This window comes from Saccostrea echinata, unplaced genomic scaffold (genome assembly GCF_033153115.1).
Source record: "Saccostrea echinata isolate AGI-Se365-2 ecotype Australia unplaced genomic scaffold, CSIRO_AGI_Sech_v1 ptg000025l, whole genome shotgun sequence".
NCBI classification, from domain to species: domain Eukaryota; kingdom Metazoa; phylum Mollusca; class Bivalvia; order Ostreida; family Ostreidae; genus Saccostrea; species Saccostrea echinata.
Window position 1 is genome coordinate 20552632 of NW_026889774.1, and position 21125 is coordinate 20573756.

At 33.3% G+C, this 21125-nt stretch overlaps 1 protein-coding gene across 1 annotated transcript; it reads right to left on the reverse strand.

Annotated features, from left to right (window-relative positions):
- Positions 1–834: 834 nt before the first annotated feature.
- LOC133192704 (uncharacterized) lies at positions 835–20170 on the reverse strand. The gene is made up of 3 exons (XM_061328699.1): positions 19405–20170; positions 2451–2649; positions 835–1912 (listed from the first exon to the last, which is right to left on the reverse strand). Exons 1-3 carry the CDS (start codon positions 20154–20156, stop codon positions 1148–1150), a joined length of 1716 nt encoding a protein of 571 aa, XP_061184683.1. The 5' UTR covers positions 20157–20170; the 3' UTR covers positions 835–1147.
- Between the last annotated feature and the right edge of the window lie 955 nt (positions 20171–21125).

Consider the following 21125-nt stretch of genomic DNA (forward strand, 5'->3'; position numbering starts at 1 on the left):
TTTTCAGTCAAACAAGTTAAAGTATTCTGAGTAAAATTGTTGACCTTAAGTGATTTCATTTTCCCCTTCAAATTTGAAGTATTTTATATATTTATGACTTCAGATCTCGTGCTTTTATGATGCAGGCATCATAAGGCAAAATCATCAAACTTCAAAGTTTTCACCCATTTGTATTATTAATTCTAAATAAATGGCCATAAACTGAGTAAGAGGTTGTCTTGACAACCCAATATCAGTACAGTCCAAAAGATGTCACTGCAGACTTTGAATCATCATACATTTAAAGGTCATTATTTTAGTTTTAGCCAAATTGTTCTATTACTAATTATTTAAGGTCAATGAGGATTGCAGATCAATAAACATTACAAGTAATGAATTCAGTGATTTCATTTCATGAATATGATCAGCCACAACACAATTTTTTTTAAATAATGATCAATGTGTACCCTGGGCACCATTTCGTGGAAACACCGGCCCTCATTTATCAACAATGCATGTTAATTTCTTCTATTTTTTTTTAAATACTTATTTTTTGTTTTCAATGAATGAAAATTGATAAAAAAAATCATTGAATAAATCATACATTTTTTTTAGCTATCAAAATAAAACAAGGGGGAGGGGCTGTTAGAGAAGTCAGGTTCATGTAAATTAAGTGCTAAAAATAGACAGTATTTTATCTACATTTTACTTTTCAAAAATCACATCAAAATACTTTCCATACAATGTTTACTAAATAATAATGTCAGTGGAAATTTTAAGGCTTATATATATATAAATTTACATAAATTTTAAAATATCTATATTTTATAAGAATTGAGATAATATTTCCAAATATTGAATAGACCTATCACCTATAATTAAAATATTTTCAAATATCTTCATAAAAGCTAAGAAGATTATTTATTATATAATATCACAGTCTTGGGGTTTTAAATCAGTCTGAACATAAATTTCATTAAACCTCGTATGTTTCTCTTCCTGTCAGAGAACTGGGACGGAGTTCAACAAATCTGAAATCATTTCAAAACAGAACACAAAGAAAACAGATAAATGCAAAAAATATTCATCACAGAACATGTACTTTGAGTGAATCCTTTTGATTCAAAGAAGACACTTTCAAAAATATTGACAAAAATTACAGACACTGTCATACAAAATTTGTTTGTTGTTTAGCTTCCTGACTATATTTAATGAAGGGCTTGAATTCCTCTGTGTAGGTCACAGGTCGAATTCGACCAAAACCGACCCTGTCCTTACTAATGGTATCCATGTGTCTCACCGCTGATCGCAGTTGTTCCAAGGGAGGTAACAACTGTTGGCTATACATGTCGGGACTATTGGTTGTCAGTCTTTGGTTACTGAGAGAGTACTGGGTTTGTGTGCGTAGTAACGGGGATGTATTTGGGGGACTGGAATATTTGCCACCACTCACTTTTAACACTGGTCGTCCACTGTGTTGCTTATTTGCAACATTCAACTTATGAACCACAGAACCCTTACAAATTTTCTCCTTGTTGTAAACTTTGTTGTTATTTTGGGACTTTCGGTCAAAGCTTCTGTCACTTTTTGGTCGTACAGAGAGACTGCCAGTGTGTTCCGTGCCTTCGATGACGTCAAGGTCATCATTCAAGCTGTCATTATATCGATTGAGCACTGTTTTCTTGTCCAGCAACACCACCTGTTTTGTGGTGCTTGGACGATTACTTTTCAAACTACTGCCAGTTTTGGCCGTGTTTCTTGATGTGGTCCTCATTGCATCACTATCAGGTCTGGACTGTTGTTGTGACATCAGCATGCGATGAAGATCACTCGATCGCGACTCATATGGGTTGTTTGATTTTTCAGGAAGCTCTCGAAGGCTGGAGATTTGAATCGGTTCAAAGTACACATTGCCATTGTAACCTTGCCATGCCTGTAAAAGAAAAAAAAAAGCTTTTCAAATAGTCTACAAATGGCATGCTTTATCAATATGTGTTAACCAATTCCCCAAAATTATCAGTTCAGTTTCAATTCAAGAAGGAACAAAAGATCCAGTTCCAAAGCTGTCAATATTCCCATATGAAAACAGTTTTAAATGTCCCATAGAAATAACTTAATTTCAAATACTGGATAAAACTGTTCTAATACGATTAATAACATTAACTGCAGGACACATTTGAAATAAAACATCTTTTTTTAAAATGTCATTCAATTTGAAACTTGCAAAATACTTCCCATCTCTTGACTCATCTGGTTATAAAACAACTTTCATTTAATAATGACGCTGAACATTATATTACCAATCATATGTGCTTTTCCAAAATCATAGGTTAAGACACATAAAGGGATGGTCAAAGTAACAGATAGAGGAACATGAAAATGGATATAATAAATCCAACTGTATGCTTCTTTTTTAAGACAGGTTTAGATTTTTGCAAAAATTGAGAAAAAAAAGACATAACACTTTGTACCTTAAGTGGTGGCATAGGGGTGGGGCGTTCTTGTCTGATGTAGAAATACTGGGGGACCTGTACCCCGAAGGGAGACGTTCTGGCTGTTCCATAGGGGGTCTCCATTCCTGGGGCGGTACTGGTACAGCGTGCTGTGATCAGATGCATTGCTCTTCTATACATTGCCTCCCGAGATTCTGACGGCACACGAGACGTGTTTCTGAAATATAAAAAAAAATTAAACTTAAACTTTATCATATTTTTTAATTTGATGGTCCAGTGATAAGGTGTTTTTAGGTTAATCAGTATCAATGTTAAACAAAATTTCTTTTGTGGGTGGATTTTTAATGAAATCACAGTTAGCAGGTTATAAGTAAATAAATCATTCACATGAAGCATTGCATCGACACCAGTTAGCATAGCTAGTGCAAAGAAGATAGGCAAATAAGCTGGGAAAATGCCTATTGTTCAATAAATAATTTGAAGGATAAAATCTCAATTATGAAAATTATAACAAAACTTTCTTTGATATTTCAGTTAGCATTAATATATACTTAATGCAAAATCCCTACAATTAGCAATAATTCTCAAGTATTGAAATTATTCTTCTACGAAACACACCATATAGGGCAAAAAAAATCTTCTTCTTTTTTCTCTGAATTATCACAATTTTTCCATAGAAATGGGTCTTCACTCTATTTCTCCAAAGTACGTGTGTAAAAAAAAAAAAAAAAAAAAAATTACATGGAGCAAGGATCCACTTCATGTTAAAAATAAACTTCTATGACACAATATTTGTATCTTTCCACAAAATATTTGAAGGTCATCTATTCAAGGGTCATATCACAAACAAGATTTAAATGCCAGTACCTGTAATGAATTGCATGGCATAGTGGTTAACATGCCAGTCTCTAAGAAAAAAAACTGATACTCAGGATTTTTATTAATAGAATAATTTTTGCTGAAAAATTTTCCAAAGAAAAAAAATTGCATGTCATAATTTCATACCTTTCATGAATAAGCACTTTGCTCTAAATGCTTAAATCAGAAATTGAATTTGATGTTACAGGCATTACTCATGCCTAATTTGCCCATATTCTTTGAACAATAAACGTTTTAAACACATATTCTCCAACAGCATAAACTGTAACAATAAATGATTTTAAACAATATAGACCAGTATTGCACCTGCAATAAAAACCATAAACTAAAAGTATGCAAGAATGAAAAAATGAACCAAAAAATAAAATGAAGAAAAAATAAAATAAAATCAAACTTTACATGGAATCATTACTGTAACTCATTTCTTCTTCACACATGGCTATCTGAGGCAAGTGTATCATAATACTGGTCTTCATTTTCCCTTTGTTTTGTTTTAATCAACCACAAAAAAAACTCTCATAAATGTTCAAAATTAATCCTCACGAAACGCCATACTGTCGATATTTCTGCACCAAAGTCAGACATGTACTGTACAAGTATTAGAAAGCTTAATGCCTTAATCTCAATCAGAAACTAAACAAGGAAATCTGGTTAAAATCCAAATACAACACACTCACAAGTGTAACATAATACGCTATTTAAAACCTGGAAGATCTTATAAGCTTTGGAAACCTGCTGTTGGCCCTAAGAGGACCTGTCCAAAATTTACTTCAGAAGATAGAATTGTTTAAAGGTCCAGTTTTTTTATTCTCTTTGATTGTGCTTGGTACAAAAGTTTGACAGCTAAAATTGTTCTGATAACACTTGAATCTATAGATCAATAACCAGATTAAAGAAAAAAATATTGCAGATTGTACAATAACATGTGTGCTGTTATGACATCTGTGCTGTTATTTGATTCATTTCTTCTTAATATGTGTAAAATTAAGGTGGTCTGTCCCCCCAAATCAAGACAGATAACTCTACAGTTGATAGATGACTTTGTTTCCTTTATAATCTTCCATTATGATTTGTCTCAAATTTTGCCCCATATGGTATCTTGAATTTCATGTGCAATATGTTCACCATCTTCTGTTAGAAAATTGTCATAATTCAAAAAATTATTTAAGTAATTTGGACATGCTATTCTTTAAGAGAAGTTTTCTACAATTCTTTTCAACTATATATTTCAAAATTCCATGTAAAACGTCGCAACCATATTTAGTTCCGATCATAGCATTAGGGTTATGATTTCAATTTGAAGAAACTGACTGTACTTTATAATTGTGGCCCTGTACTTCGATGTTCATGGGGGGGGGGAGGGGGGGGGATTTTTAAAAGATTTTTATCAAAGAATTGCATCCCATCCTAGCCCAATTGACTCATGATTTGAACAAACTTGAATCTACACTAGAAGCTTTCAAATAAGTTTTGTCTTTTCTGTCCCTGTGCTTCTGAAAAAGAAGATTCTGAAGTAAAAATATTTTTTCCACTTTAGTGAACAGAGGGGTCAAAGAGGTGTTTTTGAAACTCAGTATTCCTGGCAGTGATAAAAATTAACTGAAAGTATCTCTCAGAACAACCTTCAATGACACAAAGCTTGACCTATTCCATAAGAGAATATGAGATCAATTTAATTGCATTAACAGTCCAAAAGTTACGGCCAAAATTATAGAGTCAACAGACAGAGAAACCAAATTTAATTAAAGCTTATAAATTCAAGATAGGTTCTCCAAAAATAGATTTTCCTGAGTTTGTTTTTGTTTTTGTTTTTATCAATTGTATTACAGTACTGTAATTATGATGCCACCATAGCAGAAAAATAGGGACATTCTGCACAACTTTTGTTCCAGAAAGTATTTTTTTTCTTCTTAAAAATCAGGAATTCAAGAGGAAATTATAATCAATATCAGCATGTGATAAGTGGTGGAACAAGAATTGATTGACTTAAGAGGGGCATTTCAAAAGTTCTGGCAACTGGTGTGCGGTAAATTAATGAGCGTCATTATCATAAATTAAATTATATCAATCCCTCAAAATAGTCTCCGTTGACCTGGACACACTTTTTCAGTCTTGAAATCCACGTGGAACATGCTGCCCTATAGTCCTCTTTCGGTATACGCTTCATACACTGGAATACGGCACTTCCTACTGCATGACGACTTTCAAATCGCCGTCCTCGGAGGGCTTCTTTGATAACGGCATTCAACCAAAAATCGCATGGAGCTAGGTCAGGACTGTAGGGTGGATGTGGTAAAACGGCAATACCATTTTCCTTTAAATATTTGGTTACTACTTCTGATCTATGAGCAGGTGCGTTGTCATGGAGGAGCTTTATTCCTCTAGTACTGGTTGTTGGTCGGGTCGTTTTATAGTGCTCTACAAGTTGTAGATTGTTAATTAAGTCTGCTATTTCCTCAACTGTATATCTAGCATCATCAGATATCGTATTTTGAACAGCGATGATTTCTTTTTCGCCATATGCACAAACTGGACGCCCCGAACGGGGGTCATCTTCAATTGATTTTCTACCCTCTTTAAATTGAACTACCCATCTTGCTATTGCTCGATATGAAAGAGCATGCTCTCTATATACTACATCTAAATCGGCTTTTATTTCTGTTGCCGTAAAGCCAAGCAATGAGCGAATTTTGCAATACGCTCTTTGCTCAACAAAAAAATTGTTCTCCTTATCAGTCATTTTTACGCCTAGTATACAGAGTATACCTAATTATGACGTCATTTTAGCAGACCTATACGTCATTTTGAATGTAAAATGACATCACTACTAATGCATATTTGCCTAAGCTTTACAAGGGTATCAGAGTTATTTTAATCCTTAACGTAGTTAAAATTTTATATACCAGTTGCCAGAACTTTTGAAATGCCCCTCGTATTTATACCCTGAAAATATTTTTAGCAACCAATGCTAGTAATGTTAACATCATCATCAAATTTTATATATTTTAATATTCCTTAAATTTGACTTAAAAGAATGCTTCTCAATGGCACACATAGATGCATATGAGGCCATTATCAATGACAGAAGTGACAGATTCTAAAGGAGCCTCTGGCAATTTAAAAGATTAAACTTAAGTTAATTTATCTTTAAATCATATACAAAAGGTTGTAGATATAACTACTTGATAAGAGGGGCACCGACACTGCTAATCAAGCATCCCCTCACAACAAGCATTCCCCATTACAAACAATTTATTTTGCCTTCAATCTCTTCAGTTTTGTTGCAAAAGAATATAGACAGGGGTGGTGGTATCCTGGGGACATGGAGCCACCTTTGAAGTTTCTCCTTCTTTGCTGACAAACCCCCCATCATAAGCATGTGCACCAAAGAATACCATGTCCCAGACAGGTTGTCAAGCCAGGGTATTAAGCCCCAGAAAAGCAGATTAAATGGGGGGATTAAACTGACAAATCCAACCCTCTACAATGGAAACCAACATCTGTCTGTAGTATTTACTCAGGCTACAACTCTATAATTACTGTTCATGACAGCTTCTTTGTACATCACATCTTTGATGTTTTGTTTTGTTTCAAATACAAAAGTATAAGAAACTGTCTCCAGTTCAAACTCTTTTGATCAATTTAAGGAGTGAAGAATAGGTATTTACTTATGAATATCTGAAACTGTTTATCTTCTGGTAAAAATTCTCACCAAGCACGTAATTTAGAAAGACTGTTTTATGAATCTAAATAGATTTGATTATTAATCACATAATACAAACACTCAACATGTCATATTCTTTTTATGTAATTATTCTGTTATCCTACGGTAAACAGTAATCCATTGGACGGATTCCTTTTTAAATCTCACATCAAAGTCCAAGTGCTCTAGAATAGTATCTTTCTGATCTTATGAGAAGAATATTGTGAGATAAAATGTGTATTTTTTTTTTTCATATTGTGAGTCTAAATCCCACAAAACTGTGGCTTGTATTTTGAAAGGTTAAAACATCTAAAAATACAGTTAACCCACAAGACTTTTCAGATGTGATATGGACATGTCTGTAAAAAAAATAACTGGTCTTGAATCCGGAACAAAAAAATTATCTCACCCTGTAATAAAAATACACATGTAACTGCACTAGCTGTGAGCAAAATCTTTGGACATTTGCACCCTACATCAGGGGTGGATCCAGGATTTTTTTTCAGGGGACAGAGGGTCCACATTGACTTAAACAAATTCTGACTTGGATTGACAAATCCTTGGGGGGGAGGGGGGGGGGGGCAAGATGACATTTTACTAAGTCAACTGACTCTCCTTACATAACCACCTGATGACAAGAAATTTGCAATTTGCGATTTTTTTAAAACTGACTTAAAATTACACCTAAATCTTTGTTGTTTTTTTTTAAATTTTATTTTAACACTTCAAGAAACACATATAATTCTTACTTCGCACTTATCAAATTTAAAACATTGCATCCCATTTAATACTACTGATTTCTATTAATTGTCAAATAATTTTCATGTCCACATTGCATAAATTATTTTCAATGCATTTACCCAGTCATGTCTAAAGTAAAGTTAATATGAGAAACGTTGTACCTTTTACTATATAAAGAGCTATAGGGTCATTTACATAAATTTAATATTGAAACCTGCAGTCACAGTAGCCTAGTGGTAGGGTGCTTGCTTCATGATTGAGAGGTTGAATTAGGTTTGATTCTCATTCCCAGGGCTGCATCAAACATAAGATGTATAACATAGGTTTGTGACTGTTCCTTCGCCAAGCACCCAGCATTAGAATTGAAAGTCACAGGTCTTTCAAATATGACCTTAAGAAACATAGGTCCCTGTGTCATGGTAGGTATTGGCAGATAAAGAACCCTCACTGTTCAATGCTGAGTATAGGTCTAAATTTGAAGCCCTTCACCAGTATTTGGTGACATCTCAAATGAGTGAAAAATTCTTGCAACAAAACGTAAAACAACAAACAATCAATCTTAAATATTAAAATATGTGATTTCAGCTGTGAGATGCTGGTTAAATAAAATGTGATATATAAACTTGAATAATTGGTACATATATTCATTTATTTTTACACTTCAGTAAAACATATTACTAAATACGTGTATCTCCTACAATTTTTAAATACAATGCACAATTGCTTCAATTTTGAATTGCCTTTTTATAAAAAGAAAAAAAAATTTGAACATAATTCAGAAACATTAATTAGTCTGGGTAATTTTTTTAACACACCTTTTAGACCACCGATTCTCATGCAGAGATTTATACCAGCGTCCTTTGTAGATGATGATAAAATCCGACATTTTTCACCCAATCTGTATTAAGCATTATCCAATAGAACACTGATGAAAAAAAAAAAACTCACTCCATAGAAATTAGCCTATAATGAGTATCCAAGCCAGAATACACATTTATAGATAATCCAACCCACATTTGAAAAGAAATTAAAAGTCATTGGAGTATCACACAGGAACAATATTTACATTTCATATAGAAAGGCAAACAGAGCACAGCTAGCTGTAACAATACCCATTTTCCATTTTTGTTCATTCTGTCAGGGTCTACTTTAATCATGAAACCATCTCAAACAATAGGCTGAAGCATGGTTAATTTTCTTCTAAATGCATTTCAAAGATAAGTAAAATTGCATTTGATGACATTGTTGAGGGTTTATCTATCTAATTATACTTATTCAACCATTAATATTGACGTAAAGATAAAGGTTCCAATTCTAAGGCAGTACTTGCCAACTAGATTCCTGAACACAGTTTTCAGCAAGCATTAATTAAACTTTCTAAAACTCATGGCCTCAATTGCTACAATGGATTTTAGTTACTGAAAGTCTTATTCCTAAACAAACCAACTAATATACTTTGAAAACTCAAATTCACTTAACCTATAAAATGCCATCAAATTGGAGAGGATTATTTACAGAACATATATACATATTATATGTATACTGTTCTAATTTGAAATGCCAGACATCTTCTTCTTGCAAGGCAATTGATTTTTTCAAACTGAAACATTTATGTTCATTTGTCAAAGGGCCAAAACTCTTAATTCACAGAAAAGAGATTAACCTCTCCTTACTAAGATCACAGTCTAATGGGCTAAAGGAATCAAATTTCTGAGGTTCCTTTTTTTGGATCATAGGGGTATGAAAAAAAAAAACAAATGTTGTGATGTACCCCCTCCCACAAATACAAAATAGATTAACCTCCCCCCCCCCCTTTTTTTTTTATATAAAATTCTGAAAATCAAATCAAAATTATTACTTAGACATTTTTTTTTCTGTTTTGAAAGAGATTAAACCCAGTAAAGACATAAAAACCATATTTACTTGTTAAATATACTGCCCTTAGAGTTACAAAGTCCACTGTGATATAAGTCATTCAAGAATAACCTGATCTGACCAAACATGAAGCATCTATATAGTCTATTGTCCAAGAAATCATGCAAATTAAGACCAATTTTGTGGACAGACAGACAAGTTAAATCAACAAACCAAAGATTTTCTCATTTTGATTTCAAGCAAGTCTATAACAAAATCTATACAGTCACTAGTTAGTTTAGAAATGCTTGTATCTGAAAATCTTTTAATGCAATTATCTTAATACCTTGTAAACCAGAAAACAATCAAAGATAGACTAGCAAAATACCAGGTACTAACAATTTTGGGACAGACAATGAAATGTTCCAAAAAGAAAGCAGAAGATAAACTTTGATCCATTAATAATGAAAGAAAATATCTGCTTGACTTTAAGAGATGAATTACGAATAAATGTACAAGAAAGAAATTACATATAATATAGCATTCAAACTTACAGAGAAAGATTACAAATGCACAGTTACCTGGTTCAAGGCAAACAAACAGTATAATATTTTGAATTTGATGTTTAACACCATTAGTCATTATGTATTTAACAATTAATCAATTTCTTAAGCTGAATTCAATAATGACAAAAGTATAGATTTAAAAAAGCACTGCTTTTCAAGGGTCAACTGCACAATCTATGGCCTATAGGACATTCCCACGAAATTGCAAAAGCTTTTTAACCACTGCTGTGCATGCTTAGTTAAAAAGCCATTGTAAAGGAACATATATTCACGTTAACAACAGCAATTTACCTATGCTAAAGCCTAGTAAAATATTCATTTTAGTTCATTACCCAAAGACTTTAACTACCCTTGTTAGTTTTTCAAAATTTGGTGAAAGATGGGGGGGGGGATGTAACACAAAATGATAATGAAATTCAGCCCATTAATTAAAATATGAAGTTGATGAATGTGGCAATTTTATAACTCATTTTTATTTTACATGAAAAATTACAAGATTACTGATTTGACTTAGTTTTGATTTTAGGGTTTCATTTTTCAAAGTCTTTTCAGACAGGTCATAGAATACAATTCCATCCACTAAAACTTAATTTTGTGACTTAATTAAAGCAAAATAGTTTTAAAAAGTTTTAAAAATAAATAACATCAATGATAACTTACAAAACACTATTCATATCATATATGGTGCTGGGTGGAGTATCATAGGCCGGCTTAACTCCACGATCATAGGCACTCATAGTGTTTGTAGAAAACATCTTTATAGCCATAGCATAGTCCCTGTCTAGATCCATATTTGTAAAAAGTCAGGGGTTTTAGTCAATTTATCCAAATGAAATATTTGCAATTGGGTGGATTAAACTCCAAATTAAATATGTATATATTGTCACACTTGTTTGACTTCACAAATCTCAAAATTACACATTTCTCCAGTACAAATCCTCGACTTTGACCACTCGTTCAATATCGTTCCCTGAAATTTTCCTTTTTATCCAATCAATTCTGGTATCCCTAGAATTTAAATTCAACCAAAATTGTTTTAAATCGCATTTATATTTCTGATGGCACGTCCCACAAAATGTTCAGTGTTCAATACAAACAAAAGCATGTGCAATTTCACACAAAGAAACAACGAAATTGATAAGAAACTCATGTGTTTCACGTTTCCTTTATCATCTCCACGCGATTGACAAGTCGGAGTGTACCCCAGCAATACACAACAACTTAATTTTAGCCTTAAAGATTAGGGAAAGTTGCTGTCATGGCATTTAAATTGAAATAATTTTGACTGAACTTTCCTTCATTTTCCTTCATATCAGAAAGCTGATTATCTTTTTTCTATTATGTGAATTCACCTACACAAAAAACACAATAAATTCCATGATCTCAGGTCTAGTTATTGCAGTGTAAGTACAAACATGGTGCATGCCTTTTGATATTCCATACCGAGCACTGCAACCCTTTATTAGACTTGATCCTTGGTGAAAGCCAGTGATTATGGTGTAAAATCTTTTAATACCAATGCAATTTTCTACCTACCTTTTAAAATCAAGGTCCTATAACAAAGCATTTTTTGTTTAAAGTTAAGAACGACCAATGTTAAGGTATAAAGTCCCTATATTCTCAAGGGAGCAGGTGAACAATACATGTACATGAACTATGATCCTTTTTTTCCCCTCTACTTTGCTATGATCTTTCAACAACATGAATAACAAAAGGACATCTTCAAAGACATTAAAATAAGGTTAACTACTGGTATATCATACACAATATTAATCCGTCAATATGACAACAGCTTTGAACAGCAATAGTTAAGTGGCCATGAAAAAGCAAAGTCATGCAAGCTTCAACTATGAACTATACATTACGCGCCAGTCACTTAATTTTCATAGGTAAAATCAGCTAGACCAAAATCCCACAATTTCAACTCAAAGATGGTAAACAAAACAGAGAATCCAAATTTTAAAAAATTCAAAATTACCTGCCATGTTGAGTAAAAATCCACTTTAAATGTTCAATCTGAAGATGACTTCTTGGCCTCAATGCATATAGACCATAGTATTGAAATAGTCAAAATGGTGCTCAGAGTTTTTAGAACCACATGTTAACTTTCTCAGACAGATACAAATATTTCTCTTTTTTTCACAGAGCAACAGATAAATACAGACTTTTTGCCCCTTATCGCTGGAACATCTATGGATTTTTTTTTTCATAAGAACTGAATTCTCTTCTTCAAAATTTAAAATATCTTTTGCAAAAGGAATTATTTCAGTGATCAATTTTTGTTCTGAAGGATTGAAATTGTGTACATGGGGAGACTTCAATGTACATTGCAAATTGATCAATATTTGATCAATTAACAACTATTCCTCAACTTTGCATTCAATTAAGTATTTGGAAGGGAAAATCTATACACAGACCATAAAAAGTATGTAATTTGATGTCAATAAAATTTTTTAAAGTATATCTTGACTTAGATTACAGCAATAGATTTAATCATTGATCATAAAATGGCTACAGATCAAGGCAATTCAAAAGTCTTAAAATTTGATGAAAAACCAACCATTTTGGTCATTAAAAGTTCTGTAAATATGCTTTTCCTTATAATTACATACAACTGCATTTCTGGTCATTACAAACCAACTTCCCAACAACATGGCATGTGCTATTTTGCCCTGTGCAAACAAGTGACATATTAGTTTTAGGTGGTTTAATATTGAATTCAGCTGTGTTAGGCAGTTGTGAATTTCACACACAAGTTTTTCAAACAATAAAATGAGAGGTGTACTAGCTATTTTAGCTGGAATCCACTCAAGAAGTGAATAATCCAGAATATTTATACAAAAATAAATGTATGGATCATATTGACAAAAACGTCACTTTTATGACACACAAGAGTTATCCTTCTTCATCCATATTGTACTATGTCCTAATGATGGAACAATTGACAAGTAAAAGTAATATCAGAACAAGAGGCCCATGGGCCACATCGCTCACCTTAGCACATTGGCTAGGAAAAAGCACAAATCAGTTCAGTATTGAAAAGTTTAAATGGGGGGGGGGGGGGGACTTGAATTTTAAACTACCTGAGGATGCTTCCATATCAATATAACAAATGGCTTTGCTGTTCTTGAGCAGAAGATTTTTTTAAGATTAATATTTAATTGTTAAAAATTTGATCCCCCATTGTGGCCCCTCCCTACCCCTCCAGGGGTCATCATTTGAACAAACTTGAATTTACACTACCTGAGGATGCTTCCATATCAATATGACCAATCATGGCTTTGCTGTTCTTGAGAAGAAGATTTTGAAAGATTTTTTCCTATATATTCCTATGTAAAACTTTGATCGTCCATTGTGGCCCCACCCTACCCCGGGGGTCATGATTTTAACAAATTTGAATCTACACTACCTGAGGATGATTCCACATGAGTTTCATCTTTCCTGGCCCAGTGGTTCTTGAGAAGAAGATTTTTAAAAGATACCACCAAATTTTCACAAATTCTTATTTATCTCCCCTTGGAAGAGGGTGTGGCCCTTCATTTGAATAATCTTGAATCCCCTTAACCCAAGGATGCTTCATGGCAAGTTTCATTGATATTGGCCCAGTGGTTCTGGAGAAGAAGTCGAAAATGTGAAAAGTTTACAGACGGACGGACAGACAGCTAGACAGATGGACAGACGGACAAAATGTGATCAGAAAAGCTCACTTGAGCTTTCAGCTCAGGTGAGCTAAAAAATGAATTCACAGAGTCTAAGTAAAATGCATGCAGACAACTGGTTAAGCTTATGAAAAGGACAGCAATTGACACATGTGGTCTCAAAACGTACGAGCCATTATTATTTTAAAAATCTGGTAAAAATACTGTACATTGTTTATGCATTTTAAAATGCATTCAAATTTTTATTAAAACCTTGCTATAAGCAAATGACTTTAAATTGTTAAATGAACTCATATCAATTTTATAAATATAACTAAGACTGTTTATGTACTTGATTTTAAATTCTGCAAATGATCATGCTGGTATTCATTGCTAGGGACAGCATGAAAAATCAATGTGCTAAATAAAGTTTACTTTTCATATTTAGATAAATATGTTCAGAGATTCAGTAAATTGATGGGTCCTTTATTCAATAATGCTCTTTTTAGATCTTAATTGAGACCATGTTTTCAAAAAGAACAAAATCTTTTGTGCATTGGTCTCCCTTGGGAAGAGATATAGCATTTCCTCCACAAAAGGCATTCAAAGGCATAATGACATTACTTTCAATTCTATTCAACGATACTGCAAAAGAATTTTGAAAAGAAAACAAGATGGCTAGATATTACTCTGAGTACCAAAATACCCCCAGACTTACAGAAAAGAAACAGAGAAACTAATATAATCTAAATGAATAAGTCTTGCATTTGTAAATAGGTTAACACCCCCCCCCCCCCAAAAAAAATTATCCTTGACCATAACATATTTACAAGTAAATTTACAATTTTTTTATTCAACAAAAATATTTTCCTGAAATGTAAACTATTGACATCCAAATCTATTGATAGAATACCCATACATTTCATCAGTCTCAAAGGCTTGGTCCTCATCTTCTTGTGCTTTTGTTGTGAACCCCAGTTCCTTCTCCTCCCCATCTGAGGAGCTGATGTCCTCAAGGACCCTATGTTCCTCACACTCCTGAATCTTGTCCACCGCCAAGCACTGACAAAACAAGCACGATGGCTTCACAGAGACATGCACCACTGACATCGTTCTTTTTCAAGATTTTCAAAGAGTAAATGTTTTCAGTAAACTAAAAATCATCCAACAGAAAAAAAACTCATGCCAAGAAAAGCTCCATATATGAAAATTGACAGTCAAGAAAAAGATCTGAAGTTAAAGTCCTTTAGTAATGTCCAAATCTGCGAGCAGATGACAGGCTAAAAACAATATTCACTTCTGGAATGCTCCAAACTACTGAGTATCTGAATTGTAGACTGCATCGACCATTATGGAGCGAAAGAAATTCACTTTCCAAATACATTTCAAATGATTCTGTGGGATAAGCTATTAACTTTCAAATACGGTACTTGCTAGAATTAAGGGCAATTATTCCCTTGAAGTAAAGTTCAGGTAGAACTTAATCTATACAGGCTTAATAAATCCTGTTTTGTATAATTCAGTGTTTGTGCTTGCTTGCAGTCAGGGTGGTTTAATCACTGAATCTAAACCCAGAAGATGATTGGGCATCAGGGAATTTAATAATGCCATAAATCTCTCGCTACCTAGTTTTTTTTGCACATTATCAATTCTTGAATTGAATTTTCTATTTACACAACTCATCTCTTTAAAATACATGATTTAAATGTAGACATATTTGTTAACAGGAAAATATTTTTATTCCTCTGCAGTAAGCCAGGCACTTACCCTGAGCAACTTGTATCGATGGAAGATATAGATGGAAGCTTAGAGATAGCATGTTTAGTGAAGTCTACTCTTGTTGGCTCTGGATCAAATCTTGGAGGGTTGTTTCCTGGGTATACATAACTAGACGGACGAGAATTGATGGAGGGAAAAGTGGAATAACTATTTGGTCGTGTTGGTAATTGGTTAAGGAACTGGTAACTCCCAGGCCTGCTCATTGCTGGGTCACTGTTGGCATTGCTGGTCGCATAGGACTCCAGGACATTGCTATAACTGATTGGTGTGGAAATATTTGTGGAAAATGAAACATAACTTGCAGGCCTTGAAGGAAATCCAGCATTGCTTCCCATATAGGTTTCATAATCCTTTTCGGACTCCACTTTCATGTAGGATCGCTTTCCAATAGGAACATAGTCTTTAGATCGTGCCAAAGATGTTTCAAACCGAACTCTCATTTTATAAACACTTGAAGCCATATGGATGGAAGAGAAACAGATGAAACTTTTAGGTATATTCAAACTCTGGATTCCAAATTTATTCTACAAAAGTTTTATAACTCACTGAAATATTTTCCCCAAGAGAAAAAATTTGGACTGCCCTCTCCATAGTACCATCAGATACAAAAAACTATTGTTCCAACCAAGTTTGTTTTCCATTTACCAAAAAAAGGAACGCTACATTTCAGCCCACAAAAACACAAAAGGAAAGACAGCAAAAAGAGGACTGAAAAAATGCCCAGAACAAAAAGTCAAAATTGTTATCTTCTGTTTAAAACCCCAAAGTTCATAATAAAAGTTAAGAGATAAAGTCAGGCAGAGAATATAAGGGAAAGCAGATAAGAAATATAATATTGCGTTGTGTTGAAACTCTAAGTGATAGGGTTTTCATAAATTTGAAAGGCCTTGGGGCTAACATTAATGGCAATAGGTCATTCAATAACATGGAACCTGGAAATAAATTTTCAATCTTGATAGAAAACTCTAGGATACAGAGCTCTGAAATGTTATGCAATATAATTTTAATAGAAAAGATCAGTTTTAGATGATGTCAATATCAAAATTACCAAGATTTATGGGTAAAAATGAACCTGAATGGCATTTGTAGAACTTGTGCCAAGAAGTTTTTTCTTCTGCAAAGAGCATGTGTCCGATGATTATGCAAAAGGTTCTCTGTAAAGAGCAAATTCTCCAGAGTATTTGGAACTCTCCAAAATTTAAAAAAAAAAAAAAAAAAAAAAACATGGTTTAATGCCAAAGGTTTGGACAGAAGGCACGTAATGCCAATGTAAACCCTCTAATAGAAGCATGAGTTCTTCAGAAATATTGTTACATAGTTAAGGTAAAATTGTTTAGAATTTCTTGCATTGGTACTGAGTTCCCAAAAGAGTACAAGTTCAGCAGAAGACACTATTCTCTGGGTTAGTTTCATCCCAAAATTAACCACCATTTCATTTTACCTCTTTGAAAATCTACTACTCAGACTGCATATAAAAATTACATGTGTACAATAGGGCATTGCAAATTTATATTATTTAATATATTGATTAGAAAGTAAATGTCAAATTAATACACAAGAATACCCAGTGATAATGTTTCCTTAACCAAAACTCAAAACCCATGTCCCAACTTCACCACCTGGTCAAAGCATACTACGAACAAAGCATCTTTCTTACCTGGCTGGAGCACTTTTGACCAAGTTCCGAATCACATCCTTGCGGTAATCCATTTTCTCTGCCATTTTTCAGAGCAATTTTTATCTTTTCTTCCACTTTAAAAATTCAATCAATTTCCCCTGATATAAATTGTCTAGATTCACTTTCACATATCACTGTTTCTTTCCTTAATATTTACATACTTAGCTTTCATAAAATGAAATCATATCAGGAGAGTGACCATTTATCAATAGAATCCCAGCACCATGTCTGACTTGCGAAAACTTTTCTGAGCATTACATATTTGGGGAACCAGATTGACACAAAGTTTGTGAATAATGACAAGAACAAGAGGTTAATTCTGCATATCTCTGGGGAATCATAATTTGTCATACCTCAAGACACATGAAGACAAATGCTTCAACTACCATAAATACCCTAACAAAAATCACAGTTCTATTGATGTTCTATCAATGCTTACATTGATAAAAGCAGAAATATAAAAAAAAAAAAGATTCTTGAATATATAAAATATGAAATTTAAATATTTAAAAAAAAAATCAAAAATTCAAGTCAATGCTTCAAAAGAAAAAAAAAAAAAAAAAAAAAAAAAAAAAAAATACGTATATAAATGTACCTTTCTCTATGCAGGTAAACGTGCATACTTCTAAAGCCAAATCAAGGGAATATAATTGTCCACTTCATGTGAATTTCACTAATCAAGGTAAAAAAAAAAAAAAACTTTTTAAGAAGTACGCACTTTTACTTCAATGCAGGTGAAAAATTAATTTCCTGTCCTTTATATTTGCACTTTGCTGCTAAATGAAACAAGAAAGTCCAACATTTTGTGTTCTGGGGTCCAACACAGTAACTTACAAAGATTTTCCATTAAAAAAAAAACTCTTTACAAAGTTCCATGGTTGTCAAATGTTCATACAATTATTCCCTTTAACGTTGATTATTCAAATCAAATTTTACACAGCTAATACGGTAACTCGGAGGAAGAAACAATTCAATGCCACCATATTGTGTTGGCATCATTCAAGTGTGGATGTTTTGTTTTTTGTTCACAATTACTTTAATATGAAAGATATTCTTTGTTTTTGAATGCTATCAGTAGACATCGGCCTATCTGAAGCCAGCTGTGATTTAATTAAGATTGTGCTGGTGACAATCCAAAATGTAACTCAATATCTGAATTTTAAAAAGAGTCAAAGGGGACTAACTCCATTTTTTTCCCAATCCAACCTCTGTTTTTCTTGAACGCAGTCTGAATTGAACAAGAATTGATGTGTCTACTTTTAGGATTTTTCCCCCTTAATTTTTGAACAGCCTGGTTAAACTGATGAGTAGAATATACTCTGGTATGTGGAGGAAAATCTCATTGAACAAATTAATACAAACTAATCATGCAGAAGTAAGGTTTTCTTTCTAAAAACTGTTTTTGCCATTGACAAATATTTTTAATTACCTGAGAATGGGTATGATTAAATCAGCAAGATATGTTTGTGAAACAATGATGTCCTTGTATGGCAGCTCTTAACAAAGATGAAAGTTCTAGGTCAAATTCCAAGGTCATGAAGTCAAAAATGTGGTACCCAAAGAAAGGTCTTGTCACAAGGAATACACTGTGAAATACCAAAGCTATAGCACCAACTGTTCAGAGGTTATTGCAAAGAAAAAGTTTTTTGATAGTAGGTCAAATTCCAAGGTCAAGTTCTTGAGGTCAAAAATAATGGTACCTAAAGATAGGTGTTAATTGTCACAAGGAATATATATGTGAAACATAAAAGTCCTAGAACCATCCATTCAGAAGTTATATCCAAAGTAAAAGTTTTTTCAAAAGTAGGTCAAACTCCAAGGTCAAGTCGAAAATGTTGGTATCCAAAGAAAGGTTTTGTCACAAGGAATTCGTGTGAGAAATATGAAAGCCCTATCAGCAACCATTCAAAAATTATGGGCAATGTTAAAGGTTTTTGGAAATAAACAGACAAACAGACAGACCAAAAACATTGTCCCCATGAATCTTTGATTACAGGGGCATAAAAATAGCAAACATGATGCTATGTCAAACTGTACATCTTGAAATTTACTCATGAATTAACATTTAGAGTGAAATACAGTTATTATAATCCCTAATACAGTAAGTTTCTTTCAAAATAAACCTTTCTCCTACCTTGATTCTGATGATATGTCTGTGATGAAACTTGCTGGAGTGTTGGCCTTCCCTCGGATCCCTGATAAATGTCTAGCTTCATCATAATGATTGTTAATGGCTGACCAGCTCACTCGATTGGCATTTTCATCAAAAGCAGTCAAACCTTCCCTAAAATTCACAGAATTTTCTGAATATCTCATGTTTTCCTGTCTCGGAGCATCAGATGGATTTCGGACAGCAGAATTTCTCAAGATGGGTGGGGGAATTTTAGCTTTTTCGACACCTGTTTCTTGGAGGATAGTATCCGATTTATCTGGCCCATCAACATCATCCAAGTCCTCCCCCGATTCTCCTGGGTCGTCATAGATACCAAGGTCATCACCCTCTTCCATTTTCTGAATGGGAATAGTTACGACATGACGTAACATTTCATTGGATAATAGTCTTACTGGAGGGGACTTTGTGGGAATGTTTTCTTTTTCAATTTTGACATCATCTTTATTTTTCACATGAGATACTTTTTCTCCATGTCTCTGAGAAAGTTCGGATTTATTTTTCACACCTTGAGTAACTGAATGTTTAGATGGTGTTTTTGGTCTGTCATGATTTTCCCCTTTTCCTTCATTGACTACAATCACATCATCATTGTTCTGAACTTTGTCAAAAACCTCTCCTACACCTTGCATACTCTTTCCGTTATGAGAATTAGTAAGAGTTACTGCCCTTCCACCATTAAGCATTTCCACTTTCTCTTCACTGTGAATCTCCATTTTAAATATTTGGTGTGGATAACTGACCTCATTTCATCTCTGTAAAAGAAAGAAAAGATGGTTACTATTTTCTAGGTAACAGGCTGTAAAGCTGTGATGAATGTCAGTTACATTTCTTACCGGTTATTCAACCATTATAAATTTTGTCTTTATATGATTTTTTGTCTCTCAAAATCAACCTTGAATAAAATTTTTAAAAAATGTCCTATTAGTCTATATATAATTCAGAAAAAGTAATTACTGATATTGTGTAACATCTTTTACCACTTCTGACATTCCTGCAAAATCTGTCAGAACAAAACTTTCAGTCAAATTCCTTCTCTATCATACATGTAAGTAGTTTGCAATTCTCCTTTTACACAGTGAGTTTAAATTAGTAAAATTGATCAACTGATAAGTTTTAAAGTTATTCCTTTTTTTATCAGACACTGAAATCTGTTGTAGAAACTTTCTAAACACATTCTTTACATTGTTGAATTTGTCATAACTTAAATTGCCTCCAATTAAATCAGTCCGATTTATCCTGATAAAGAAATTCATAATACCTCGATCTCCTTTAAATCAATATTCGAGGGTAAATATACACTGATCAGCCCCTCCATTTTTTAGAATGAAATTTGACAAGCTCCACCCAGACATAAATAATTTCTTTTTATCTGCTATTCTTGTTTCTTCAAAAAATTTGGCACCTAATTAACAGGGATGTATAAATTAGGGTAATCATAAATTTTCAACATGTTTACTTTAACAAGTTTATAGAGTCCTTCATATGAACATGACCTTCCCAAGGAACATTTTAGCGACTAAGCACCTATACAAATTCACAAATGATGAAATATGACTGCTGACAACCACTCTCACTTTTTGTTGACAGAATTAACATCACATCTTGATGACATGTTCAGCTTTGTCACATTTCTGGGAAACAAATTACTAATAAGATGTTCCTGGCAGACATATGAAGTGCCC